Source organism: Leopardus geoffroyi, chromosome C2 (assembly GCF_018350155.1).
Source record: "Leopardus geoffroyi isolate Oge1 chromosome C2, O.geoffroyi_Oge1_pat1.0, whole genome shotgun sequence".
Taxonomy (NCBI): Eukaryota; Metazoa; Chordata; class Mammalia; order Carnivora; family Felidae; genus Leopardus; species Leopardus geoffroyi.
In genome coordinates, this window is record NC_059333.1 from 72,320,873 (window position 1) to 72,335,112 (window position 14,240).

The 14,240-nt window shown below is 40.0% G+C and overlaps 1 protein-coding gene across 1 annotated transcript; it reads right to left on the minus strand.

Moving 5' to 3' along the window:
* Positions 1–76: 76 nt before the first annotated feature.
* On the minus strand, positions 77–14,215 carry WDR53 (WD repeat domain 53). The gene is made up of 3 exons (XM_045502468.1): positions 14,007–14,215; positions 7,037–7,532; positions 77–700 (listed from the first exon to the last, which is right to left on the minus strand). Exons 2-3 carry the CDS (start codon positions 7,514–7,516, stop codon positions 104–106), a joined length of 1,077 nt encoding a protein of 358 aa, XP_045358424.1. The 5' UTR covers positions 7,517–7,532; positions 14,007–14,215; the 3' UTR covers positions 77–103.
* Between the last annotated feature and the right edge of the window lie 25 nt (positions 14,216–14,240).

Genomic DNA, 14,240 nt, shown 5'->3' on the forward strand with positions numbered 1-14,240 from the left:
ATTAAAAAATATGACAAACATTAAGAATGACAAAAATGAAGAAACAGGATTTTTTTCAACCTATAAAAAGTTCTGCTGCAGTTTTTCAAATTTTTTATTGGATTTAAAATGCTTTTAAGGGATATACAGATACACAACTAGTTTGATCAGCTACTAATATATTTTGGTATCCCTTTATTTTTGTACTCAACAGCCAGTTCACCTTTTCTCCATGTTCAACACTTAGTTTTGGTAAAATTTTGCCATGTTCTTCTTCATCTGTTACTAGAGCATGAGTATTTCTACCCTGCTTCATATAAGCTGCTTTTTTAGTTTTCTTCCTGTGGGTATGTTTTGTAGGGCTCTTCTGTTTTTTTTCAACTTCACTGCTTACATCCCACAACATTATCTTCCCATCATTCCCTCCAGTAAGCAGCATATAGGATTCTGGCAGAAAGCAGACCTGGGATACTCCCAAAGTGTGGCCCTTAAATCCTAGTTCTTGTTCACACTTAACTCCCACCACCCTAAAGATTCGAACCTTACCATCTTCTGCACCACAGCTAAAAATATTGCCACATGATGCTACAGACACAGAGTGGGCTAAAGCAGGGTTTAAAAGCTGACCAGGTGATTGTGGGCTTTCCATCTCTTCTGTTTCATCTTCCTGCAAATTTGTAATCCAGAGTGGCCGTGCTTTCTGAAGGTTCCACAGCATCACCTTTAAATAAGAGGAAGTTATGTAGTCAAACAGAGGCCTAGCCATTTTGCTCAACTATCATGCTTATTCCACTTGTAATAAAGTCATCAAAGTAGTCTGATAATAATTAGTATGATACATTTCTAGCAATATTAAATTTTTAAAAATTCAGCTGGCACCACAATGTGCCAGTGGAAAAACTCAGACGCCAACGTACAATAAGGTAGAAAACAAGATCCTGAATAACTTGGGATTAACAAACCCATCAAACTGTATGTAATCCACATTCTTGAGCAGTTGCATTTCTTTAAGTCACTGTACCCTCATCTGTACAAGTAAAATAGAACATTATAAAACTTATTAATTTTAGTCTATGCTGGCTGCAAGTCAGAAAGCCTGTCAACTAAATAAATGAAATCTGGATTATCACTGAAATGATTTGTATCTGGGATGCTTTCTCTTTCCTTTCATACAACCTAAAATACCCATTTTAGAGGCTTACCTCAAGTTCCTGTCCCTCTAGGAAGGCTTTCCTAAATATTCCAGCTCACTTCTCTCTTGCCTGTATTTAATTTCTATGCTATTAATTAACATATACTATTAGCTTGTCAGTTTCTTGAGATTTAATTCACCTTAAACATTTTTTTGTAAATTTTAAGTAGGCTCCACGCCCAACATGGGGATTGGACTCACAACCCTGAGATCAAGAATCATGTGCTCTACCAACTAAACCAGCCAGGCATCCTGAGATTTAATTCATCTTTGCTTAATACCTGGAAAGAGCAAATATTCCATACCTATCTGTTGATTAATTTGACATCCTGGCATATGTGGGTTTTTTTGTTGTTCCCTACCATGATTTTGGACCTACTAAATTGATTTAAATGAAATGCTAATTAAAACCTGTTTAAAACAAAACAAAAAACTTTGTGAATTGATTTTACTCTATAATCTAGTGATTCATTTTCTTCCCACAGCAACCAATTTGAAAAGGAAAATATTCTTCGTACTTTCAGAGAATAGACAGCTTTATTTTACCATCTAGTATTATCCCTTAATTATTACTCACGATTTAAAATAGACACTAGAATAAGCATGGTTCAGTCAAAAGCACAGATCTGAACTGACAAGATTACTACTGCTGATGAATATTAAGGATTTGGTTTTCTATTGAAGGTAACTGCCCTCAACTCAGCCTCTGAAAGAAGTGACCTCTAAGAACACATTCTGCTTCTATCAAGAAAAGCACTGAAAACTCTTTTAGATTGGATTTATAACATTTTACTAAGTGGCCAGCAGTTGCTATTTGGCTGAAGCTAAAATATTAACAAATTAAAATAAATTAAAGTAAAATAAAGAAATACCAGAAAATATAACAAAGATGTGATATGGACGTGATAGGGAAACAAATCTCTAAAAAAAAAAAATCTGAACACAAGGCAAATGGCACATTCCAGAATCTGCTAACTTAACTGTCTTGGCAGGTATCCCCAAGTCTTTCTTGCACTACCGTGCATGATGCCTAGATTATATTTTCTGCCCTCTTAAGACATGAACTATACTCAAAGTATTTTCAGCAGCTTAAACATTTTTGTATTTACTGAAATCTAAATGTGTTAACAGCCATCCCAGATTCTACCAATCCAAGAATAATTTTCAAGTATTGAAGATTTCCAGACTGTTCCTTTCTGGACATTCTCTATACTACTTTACTCTTCCTAACTGCCAAAGATTCCAAGGTGTTTTACAATATCTCAACCACCTGGTTCAAGTGGTGTCACTCAAAGCAGGAAAGCAAGAGATACTAAAAGAAAAGAACACAGGAGTCTGGGGGTTATGGTCCTACAAAACATCAGAGGGGGGAGAAAGTGGACAACTGGCAAATGTTCAGAAGTGAATGCAATCACATCAAAGTGACCCTGCTCACAAATTCCTCCCCCTACAAAAACATTTCTTTCCACAGAAAAGATTCATTTTGAAGGGAAAAAAAAGCCTTCCTGCCATCCTGATCCTTAAGTATTTGTACTAGTGATCCTTCAAACTCCAGAAAAAACAATAAACCTTTTGAACCATTTATTTTCAGATGTGGAAATGAGGGGCAAAAAATCAATGTGTATGCCACAGAAATAAATGATGGTCTCAAATTTCCAAAGGTCTTTACAAGAGAAAACTGTATCTGAGTGGTGGCTACACATGTATTTAATTTTCTTCTTATACTTTACGCATATATTATAAATATTTTGTAGTTATTTAATAAAAAATTAAGCAGTCTACGGGGCGCCTGGGTGGCTCAGTCGGTTGAGCGTCCGACTTCGGCTCAGGTCACGATCTCACGGTCCGTGAGTTCGAGCCCCGCGTCAGGCTCTGGGCTGATGGCTTGGAGCCTGGAGCCTGCTTCCGATTCTGTGTCTCCCTCTCTCTCTGCCCCTCCCCCATTCATGCTCTGTCTCTGTCCCAAAAATAAATAAACGTTAAAAAAAAAAAATTAAGCAGTCTAGGAGCTCCTGGGTGGCTCAGTCGGTCGAGTTTCCGACTCTTGATTTTGGCTTAGGTCATGATCCCAGGGTCTTGGGATCCATGCTGTTTGCATGGAGCCTGCTTAAGATTCTCTCTTTCCCCCTCTGCCACTCTCCCGCATTTGCACTCTCTCTCTAAAAAAAAAAAAAAAAAAAAAAAAAAAAAAAATTAAGCAGTCTCAAATGTCTTAATAAATCAATTTGTTAAGTTCCCTGCCACTCTAAGTGTGCTTTGCCTAATTATTTAAACCGATGTAAATCAAAGGGTATAATTTTTATGATTTCTGTAATAACAAAGATAGGTACATTGAATATATCTCCTGTGTGTGGCAATAATTCAATTCCTGCCTTGAGGTAAAATGTGTTTGTTCAGAGAGAAAGAGCTCTCAAAATTAACCTTATAACAACTCCATTCCACTTTTATGCCTACAATCTTGGACTCCTTCAGATTAGCTATTCTTAAAGTTTAGAATAACATCAGATAACCAGGTTTTAAGAAGTAAACTGTTAGATACACAACTTGAGCGGAAGTCAAATGCTTAACTGACTGAGCCACTCAGGCACTCCAAGGAAAGTAATTTCTTAAAAGTTCTGTGTGCTGTCTTACCACTGTTAAATCACAACCCAATGCAGAAATTAATCTACAGTGAATATTTAGGTCTTGGCAGTCAAATCAAATAAGCAATTACCTAAGCCTCCTTTTCACAAAATATTTAGGTTGTTCTATATTGCTCTCTAGCAGTTGCCTGCCACTAGAACTTCTCTCCCAGAACTGACGGCAAAATAAATTCTAGATGCCCATTTCTTATCTAATCTGAGAAGTATATAGGTCATTTTTGCACACCTAATTGTTTACTGCCATGCCTAGTATATTAATGAACCAGAGATTGGAAACTGGTACAGCCTAAGGTTGAAAGAATGACTAGTCAAAGAGACACTGTACAATCTGCCTACTCAACACAGATATCCACCTGGATGTGTAGGTCTTTTGTGTGTGTGTGTGTGTGTGTGTAGGTCTTTCTGTATAACCAAAATAGGCAGATTATCACCATGAGGGTAGAAAATGTAGGTTTGTAAGGGCGTGGTCAAAACGTAGGTATGGATAAAGAGTTTATAGGTTGTAGGGTCACTGTGCCCCTCAAATGCAGAATGATTCCCAACAGAGGAACTATAGACATTTTTGGTAAGACAATTCTTTATTGTTTAGGGACTGTCCCAGTGCTGCTGGCCATCCACTGATCCTGCCTACTAACTACCAGTAGCTTGGGGGAGGGTAATGGCAGTCATTGTGGAAACAACAAAACCCAGCCTCGTTTATTTCTAACTTATGAGGGGGTGTAGTGGGTAGAGAAGGGAGTGGTAAAGACTGCTGGCCAAGGGGCGCCTGGGTGGTGCAGTCGGTTAAGCGTCCGACTTCAGTCAGGTCACGATCTCGCAGTCTGTGAGTTCGAGCCCCGCGTCAGGCTCTGGGCTGATGGCTCAGAGCCTGGAGCCTGTTTCCGATTCTGTGTCTCCCTCTCTCACTGCCCCTCCCCCGTTCATGCTCTGTCTCTCTCTGTCCCAAAAATAAATAAACGTTGAAAAAAAAAAAAAAATTAAAAAAAAAAAAAATTAAAAAATAAAAAAATAAAAAAAAAAAAGACTGCTGGCCAAAAAGGTAGAAAGATAAAGCCTTTGATGATATTAATGGAATCACAAAGTCTTGAAAGATATTGTACACAGTAAAGAATATAGACTAGGGCATGTGGGTGGTTCAGTTGATTAAGTATCCACCTCTTGATCTCAGCTTACGTCACAATCTAATGGTTCGTGGGGTTGAGCTGTGGATAGGGCTCTGTGCAGACACCGTGGAGCCTGCTTGGGATTCTCTTTCTCCCTCCCTCTCTGACCCTCCTCCACACACTCTCTTTCACAAAATAAATAAATAAACATTAAAAAAAAGAATAAACACTTGTAACTGTGCAGGACACACAAGTCATTAATAAACAATGGTTCTTTTTCTAGAAGTCGCCTGTTTGCAAACCAAGAACCTTTTCTAACACATTGCTGATGATCTCCTGCTTGAGATCTCCTGTTTGTGATACCTCTGGTGTCACAGAAAAAAAATACAGCCTTTGGAGCCAGAGAGACTCAAGTCCGAATCTCAATTCAGGCAGCTATATGGATACTTAATTTGAACCTCAGTCTCATTTCTAAAAAAGTAACAGTAATTATCAGGGTATGATTTGAATGAAAACTAATATGTAAAGCACTGGCAAGTAGTAAGTGCTTATCAAAGAGAAACCATGATTATTCTCACTCCAGTGATACATTTATTTTTAACTAGGTTTCATGCCCAGCATGGAGGCCAACGTGGGGCTTAAACTCACAACCCTGAGATCAAGACCTGAGCTGAGATCAAGAGTTGAGTTGGACACTTACCTGACTGAGCCACCCAGGCACCCCTACAAGATTTACTTTTAAGAGGAAGTACATCTGGGGCGTCTGGGTGGCTCAGTCGGTTGAGCATCCGACTTCAGCTCAGGTCCTGATCTCGCAGTTTGTGAGTTCGAGCCCCACGATGGACTCTGTGCTGACATCTCAGAGCCTGGAGCCTCTTCAGATTCTGTGTCTCCTTCTATGCCCCTTCCCCACTCATGCTCTGTCTCTCTCTGTCTCTCAAAAATGAATAAACGTTAAAAAAAAAAAAATTAAGAGGAAGTACATCTGCTATGGGAAAGTTCAAGCTATCTGAAAGCTTTCTTTTATTAAACCAAACCAGAGTCTGCTTCCCCATGACTTCTATTACCACTAGCACATTCCACTTTTCCCCCTCATGAAAACTAAGAATTAAACAATTCCATTTCCAGGGCGCATGGATGGCTGAGTCAGTTAAGCATCTGACTCTTGGTTTCAGCTCAGGTCATGATCTCACAGTTCATGGGTTAGAGCCCTGCATTGGGCTCCATGCTGACAGTGTGGAGCCTGCTCAGGATTCTCTCCCCCCCGCCCCAGTTCATGCTCTTTCTAATAAATAGATAAATAAAAAAATAAACAAACACTTCCATTTTACCCACATAACAGGGTTTCTTGCTATATCCACTCTTCTGACAGACTTCCTCTGAATTTGGTCTAATTTGTGATGTGATGTTCCTTTTAAAACTTACTCAAGGCATGGGGCGCCTGGGTGGCGCAGTCGGTTAAGCGTCCGACTTCAGCCAGGTCACGATCTCACGGTCTGTGAGTTCGAGCCCCGCGTCAGGCTCTGGGCTGATGGCTCGGAGCCTGGAGCCTGTTTCCGATTCTGTGTCTCCCTCTCTCTGCCCCTCCCCCATTCATGCTCTGCCTCTCTCTGTCCCAAAAATAAATAAACGTTGAAAAAAAATTAAAAAAAAAAAAAAAAAAAAAACTTACTCAAGGCAATGCTCTGATCTTGGTCACCAATATACAATAATTCAATTAATACACCACAGAATTTTAAAGTAAGAACAACAAGAGATTCTCTCTCTCTCTCTTTTCTTTTAGAAAAAATAATAGAATTTGTAGAGAGCGGGCGATAGTCTTCAGTATGTTCCTTTGTTTAAAAAGATGTTTAGAATCAAATATTTGAATTCTCAGGTTTTATGACTGTCTTAAGCACAGAGAAAGGAAGGCTAAAGGATAAATGATTACTTTATGAATAAAATCTACTTGGCTTTGTCAAGTTAGCATTAAACATGCAGAAATAAAGCTCATGCTTCATACACAGATAAGACATGTTAGAGAACAGAAAATGCAAAAATATATTTAGCCTGGTCAGTAATTTGATCCTTACCAAACCCATTAAAAATTACCCAAGTACTCTCTGCAAAATATTCATTACCTGCATATCCAGTCCACATGACACCAGGCTCTGAGGTCTTTGAGGCCGAAAAGCTACAGAAGAACAGATATTGGAATGTCTCTTCAGTGATCTGCTAACTTTCTTATTTTCCAAATCTAGGATTTTGATTGCTCCAGAGTCATCGGCAGAAGCCAGCAGGTTTTCAGTTTCATTCAATGAGAGACAATTGATCTCTTCTTCATTCACATGAAAATGGTCCAAGGAACCTTTGAGTGACCGGACATCCAGTAAGCTAATGGTTTCTCCATGTGAAGCATAGAGCTTAGTGGGGCAGGAGGGAGAGAATAAGACACTGGTAACATCATCAGCCCCTTGGAAGCGTTTATGTCCTAATGGAGTCCCATCTTCACCCCAAACCATAAGATCACCACCCTCTGCTCCAGAAGCGACTAGGCCTTCTTGACTTGCATTCAGGCAGAGAATAGGTGAAGAATGTCCACCAGTCCACTTGACTGCCATTATGGCCCAGAAGACACTGTGGAGAGGGGGAAAAAAAACTATAATCTCTTATTTAAGAACTTGACGGGAGGAGACAAATACAATATGCAGTATTTCACTTAAATATTTAAAAAGACATCTAAAAAACCTTAATTTAAAAAAAGGACATTTGAAGATCAAGTCTACAAAAGTTTAGTTGAACACAGGATTGTGGTACACCTGGCTGGCACATGCCTAAATGGACTTTCTATGCTATCAGGGACCCAGGCAAACCTTGTTCTCTAGCATCTGATATGAGGTTCACATTAGAATAAACATCATATATTTAAATTAGTAAAAATTCTTTTTAAAAGAGAGATGCGGGGCGCCTGGGTGGCGCAGTCGGTTAAGTGTCCGACTTCAGCCAGGTCACGATCTCGCGGTCCGTGAGTTCGAGCCCCGCGTCGGGCTCTGGGCTGATGGCTCGGGGCCTGGAGCCTGTTTCCGATTCTGTGTCTCCCTCTCTCTGCCCCTCCCCCGTTCATGTTCTGTCTCTCTCTGTCCCAAAAATAAATAAACGTTGAAAAAAAAAAAAATTAAAAAAAAAAAAAAAAAGAGAGATGCTTGGGGCACCTGGATGGCTCGGTCGGTTAAGCATCCGATTCTTTTTTTTAATTTTTTTTTTTTCAATGTTTATTTATTTTTGGGACAGAGAGAGACAGAGCATGAACGGGGGAGGGGCAGAGAGAGAGGGAGACACAGAATCGGAAACAGGCTCCAGGCTCTGAGCCATCAGCCCAGAGCCTGAGGCGGGGCTCGAACTCGCGGACCGCGAGATCGTGACCTGGCTGAAGTCGGACGCTTAACCGACTGCGCCACCCAGGCGCCCCTAAGCATCCGATTCTTGATTTCAGCTCAGGTCATGATCTCGTGGTTTGTGAGTTTGAGCCCCACATCCGGCTCTGTGCTGACAGTGTGGAGCCTGCTTGGGATTCTCTCTCTCCCCCGCTCCCCCTCTGCCCTCCCCCATCTCTGCCCCCCCCCCCAAAATAAACAAACAAATTTTAGGGGCATCTGGGTGGCTCAGCTGAGTGTCTGACTTCAGCTCAAGTCATGATCTGTTTGTGGGTTCAAGGCCCGCATCAGGCTCTGTACCGACAGCTCAGAGCCTTAAGCCTGCTTCAGATTTTGTGTCTCCCTCTCTCTCTTCCCCTCCCCCGCTCGTGCTCTCTCTCTCTCTCTCTCTCTCTCTCAAAATAAACGTTAAAAATAATTAAAAATAAATAAACTTAAAAAAATAAAAAATAAAAGAGAGCTGTTCAATTATCAAGTTATATCTTTTATATGAATAATGTTTTAGAGAATGAGCTCTGGAGCTAGACTCTCTGAGTTTGAATAGCTCTACTACCTATTATTAGCTGGGTGACTTTGGTCAAGTTACTGAACCTCTCTGTGATTCATTTTCCTTCTCTATAAAACGGGGGTAATAAAAATAATAGCACCATTTCACAGGATCATAGCAAAATAATATGTGTAAAGCACATATAACAGTGTCTGGTACATAATGAGGGCTCAACAAATACTACCATGATCACTTTTCCTATTTAAAAAAAAAAAAATATTTTAATGCAATCTCTACACCCAACATGGGGCTCTAACTCATAAACCCAAGATCAAGAGTCACATGCTCCACTGACTGAACCTGACAGGCACCCCTCACTTCTCCTATTTTTATTAGGCCGGTCAAAGTGGTATCATGTATCTACATCAATGGTCCTCAAAGTATGGCCTCCAGACCAGCAGCATCAGCATAAACTAGGAACTTAGAAATATTAATTGCCCAATACTACCCTAGAAAATCAGAAATGCTGGGGTTGGGGCCTAGCCATTTGACAATAGTTTAAAAAATTTTTTTTTAACATTTATTCATTTTTTGAGAGACAGAGCGTGAGCAGGGGAGGGACAGAGAGGGAGACACAGAATCCAAAGCAGGTTCCAGGCTCTGAGCTGTCAGTACAGACCCGGAAACGGGGCTTGAACTCAAGAACTGTGAGATCATGACCTAAGCCGAAGTCAGATGCTTAACTGACTAAGCCACTCAGACACCCAACCACTTGTTAACAGTTTTTAACTTGTTAGGATTCTCTGAAAGTACAGAAAATGACGAAAAGCCATAAATGATTCATTATATTTATAAAAGCATTCATTAATGCTTTTAAAGTACTTGGGTATTTTTAAGTTTATTTATTTAAGAAATCTCTACACCCTACATGGCGCTCAAACTCACAACCCTGAGATCAAGAGTCACATGTTCTATTGACTGAGCCAGCCAGATGCCCTGTACTCATGTATTTTTAATTACTTTATCACCCACTTAACACTTAACAGCAGTACTTATGTGCGAAATTGAGATTCCTGATACACTAGGCATCCCAGATTTATATAATGAAACTGTCATATAATACCACCCTGCCTTAACTGTCTGTTGGATAAAGCAAAAAAAGGAAATCAGGGCAATTTATATAACTCTAAATGGTTAGAGAAAAGAAAGCAAACAAACCTACCGGGAGAATTTATCTAGTGAGAAATTGCCATTGCTGCTTTCATATTTTCAGATATGAAACCTGAATTTAGTCCAATAGCACAGAGATAAATTTCCTAATATTGTTCTGAAAAATGATTTAAAATAATCTGGCAATCCGCCCGAAGTTTCTATTCCTGACACAAAGCTTATTTCCTCCCATTTTTAGACACTCGCACATACACAAAATCACTAACTAGACTGCAAAAAAATCACTAATCTTTTAGTAATCAAAGTAACAGGGGACGGGGGGGGGGGGAAGTAACAGAAACATGGTCACATAAACAGATATAACAATTTTCATAAAGATGACAAAATAGGAAAGACAAAAAGATTTATTTAAAAAACATTTATTTCAGCAGAAGCACTGAATTAGTATACAGACGAAACTAAAGACTGAAGTAAATAAGTTTTAAAGGAGAGGTTTGGAGAGGAAATGACTCAGAAAGAGGTAAAGACAGGGAACTTGGGTAGTTTGATTTTTGCTGACAAGTAATGAAATAGTAGTTAAATAATTTTCTACCATAAAAAAGCCTTTTGCCAAATGTTCCAGATAAACGAAGAAAAAAGTACACTTAGCACAATTTGAAATAAATGTTATTAACGTTATTTAGGCTTAGGGACTGTCATCTGTGGTGACTGACTTATCACGTTAACATAGATAAAATGCTACCTTAAAATATGAAGTTTGTATTAACCACTGAAAAGACCAGTAGAGTTACAAATAATTTTAACTTTTTTCTTTAGAGAATTGATCGATTATTTCCTACGTTAGTTTTGATTTTTCTACAGTGAATCCACTTTAAAGTCTGGGGAAGTCTGCCTTCTACAGCTTTAGGATTTTGTGTGCGTGTATGTTTTTGAATTCCTACTGGGATTTTAAGTTTTCTCTAAGACAAGAATGAGGCAAGGTTTCTAGTACTTCTGTTTTCCTATCACATATCTACCCATAGGTGACCTCAGTAAATGCCGACTGATGAAGTTTTAGCAGGTTTTCTGCCTAATATAATTTTTTTCTGGAAAAGACTAACTCATTAAAGACACACATGGTTAAGCTCACCCCAACGTGTGAGAAATTAGGCAATAAATGGATTTTGAGCTTAAAGGAACTATTACAGACAACACAGCTCCTGTAAATTTTTCCATAATGGAACCAGTGTCTATTAATCTAACAAAACCAAGGGCAGCCCTACCTTAACCTCTACGCACCAGTGTAAAATACAAATTAAACTTCTAATCTCTACATCACATGAATAATATTTACTGATCACCAAGCTAGTCAGAAAAATAAAAAAAAAAGACCTATTATGGAGAATGTTAAGAAAAATAGTTGAAGGGCTCCTGGATGGCTCAGTCCGCTAAGCATCCAAGTTTGGGTCAGGTCATGATCTCAGAGTCATGAGTTCAAGCCCCACATTGGGCTCTGTTATCAGCACAGATCCTCTGTCCCTCTCCTCTCTCTGCCCTTCCCCCGCTTGTGTGCTCTCTTTCTCTCAAAAATAAATAAACATTAAAAAAATAAAATTAAAGCAAGAAAAACTGTTGGGAAAGTCCCAGAAATGTACTATACATTGAAGCATTTCAACTTATGCAGGGTATTGATCACGGGAGTCAACCAGAACCTCTGGGATCACTTGTTTACTTAGTCTACAAAATTAAAATTATTTGTTCTTATTTGAAACATACCCAAAGGCCACTATCAAAAAGTATTAAACAACAGGGGTGCCTGGGTGGCGCAGATGGTTGAGCACCTGACTTTTGATTTCAGCTCAGGTTATGCTATCATGGTTTGTGAATTTGAGCCCCGCATTGGGCTCTGTGCTCTCGGTGCGGGGCCTGCTTGGGATTCTCTCTCCTTCTCTCTTTGCTCCTCCCCAACTTGTGCACTCTCTCTCTCTCTCAAAATAAATAAATAAACTTAAAAAAAAAAAAAACCGTATTAAACAACAGATTGCTGTGGTATAAGGCCGTGGCAAAAAAATGTAATTAAATCTGAGTTAAATCAAAACAATCTTTCAGAAATGAGCTGTCAGGCCACTGTTTCTTGTTTTTCCTTACTGGGACAGCAAAGCCTACAAGAAATAGGTAGGAGCCATTATCTCCTTGTTCAGGTATCAGGTCAACAAGCTTCTCTTCTCATAGGTAATGTCTAAAGCAATTTATCATAGCCTATTGTGCATTACTCTAATTAGATAATAGTTTTCTTTAACACCTAATGAAATCATGGAGTCGGCAAGGAAAGGTGGGGTATCTTGAGAACATTTTTAGAAAGGGTGGAAGGTGAAGATGGAAGTTCTGAACAGTCAGAAGGCAGGACGGTACTAAATATGGGGGAGGGGCAAGGTCAGGAGGATGATTTGTAGAAAGAAAAGGACCCAGTCATAAAATCTTTTCCTACTTTGAAATTCTGCCTGGGGCACTTGCAGGGGTACTTGCCACAAAGTCAGCTCACTGACTGGGCTGTATTAGCACCAGAATTATCTCATCAGATCCTTCAAAGGCTCCACCTCACCTACACTGTGACAGAATAAATGTCAAAGTCTTTAATAACTGAATGATATCTAACTATTGCTCCAGTTATATTTCCATGTGCCCACACGTCCTTTTCAAGTGTTTGTGACTTCAAAGCTGTTGATTCTGCCTGGTTCTTTGTCCCCTTCTCAGATGGACCAAACTCTACTTATCTTTGAAGAATTAAAAAAAAAAAAAAAAAAAAAAATTAAAGTGCCTTCCCAAACAAAACTCTGACCTCCTTGGGAGGGGACATCTTGTATGTCCCATAGATGAAAGTTGAAAAATGAATAATGAATAAAACTCCCTAGTCTGAGATTGCACTACCAGTCAAACAATATGAGGTAGTCACTATCAGTATAATAAGTATAGGTCAATTTTTTTTCACACGTTTGGGTTTTCCAAAGTTGGTCCTGATGTGGAGAAGCTGGATAGCAACCAAAATGATTGAAAGGCTGTGGCATTAGCACTAGTTAGTAAAGAATCTGGGATATTAAACTGGGAGGAAAAAAACATCTGGGAAAAAGGGACTAGCAAATAATAAACACCATTTACCAGAGAGTAGAGAAGGTAGTTGCTGTTCGTTTTTAATGGAGAATTAGAAATGTATTATACACAGAGGGAACTACTGAAAAGATTTCTTACCACATAAAGGCAAGACAGTGGACTTGACTACTAAGGGAATCTGTGAGTCTTATAATAATTACCCCAGAGTTGTTTTGATAATTATATAAAACTCGAATCAAAGACCTGGCACAATGACTTGTTCACATAATGGTTATTATTTTCTCTCACTAAGCATTCTTTAAAGGCTGTCAGAAAACTTTTGGCCACCTAGGAAAATGCAATATAACCAAATAATGCTTAAATTCTTTCTCTTCCAAGAAGCCATCTATAATTACAGCCTCCACATCATTCTCCCTATTGGAATGTCTAATTATATAAAAACACGCTGCCTGGATCCGCCTACTAATCGGGTTAGCAGGAAAAACTGGGAAAGGCTACATTTTGTCCAAAGAAAGGAGGACTTAATCAGCAATTACTCGGCACTTTCAGGCTATCGAAACATTTGGGCGGGGGTGGGGGGAGGTGGTGCGGGGATTCAAATATGATGACCTTATTTTCCAAATACACGCTAGGACTCAGGTTCTGATAAGTGCCAGTACCAACAAAGAACAAAAGGGCTTGACCAGGAGAAGACGACCTCAGACGCCGAAGGTAAAGAAAGAAGATCCAACTTAAGTAGAAGGTGGCGGAGCTAGGACTTGGCTAGCAAGGAACTGGAAATTTCATGCGTTAGAGTGGAGTCTGAAGCAGGGACCTGACACAGGAAAACCTCACAGGGAAAGGGGCCCAGGAAAGCAGACGCGAGACCACTAGACCAAAAAAAGGAAAAGACACCGAGGAACAGCCACAAAGCCACAGATGCCAGCCTCATACCTGCGCTTCCCGCTTTCCTCCTCGGCGCCTCGTGATGACCTCACCTGTGGGCGCCCAATCCCATCTAGCGCTGGGCGCGGGGCGCCTCAGCCAAACAGTCACATCCGGGGCCGAGAGGAACCGCGAGCGAGCTGGGCGTGCGCCCTTGCTTCGTGCCCTCAACCAGTATGGCGGAGCCACGGGCGCGCCGCGGGGAGGCCGTGCGAGTCGGGCGGTTCCGACGCCCGCGCTGAG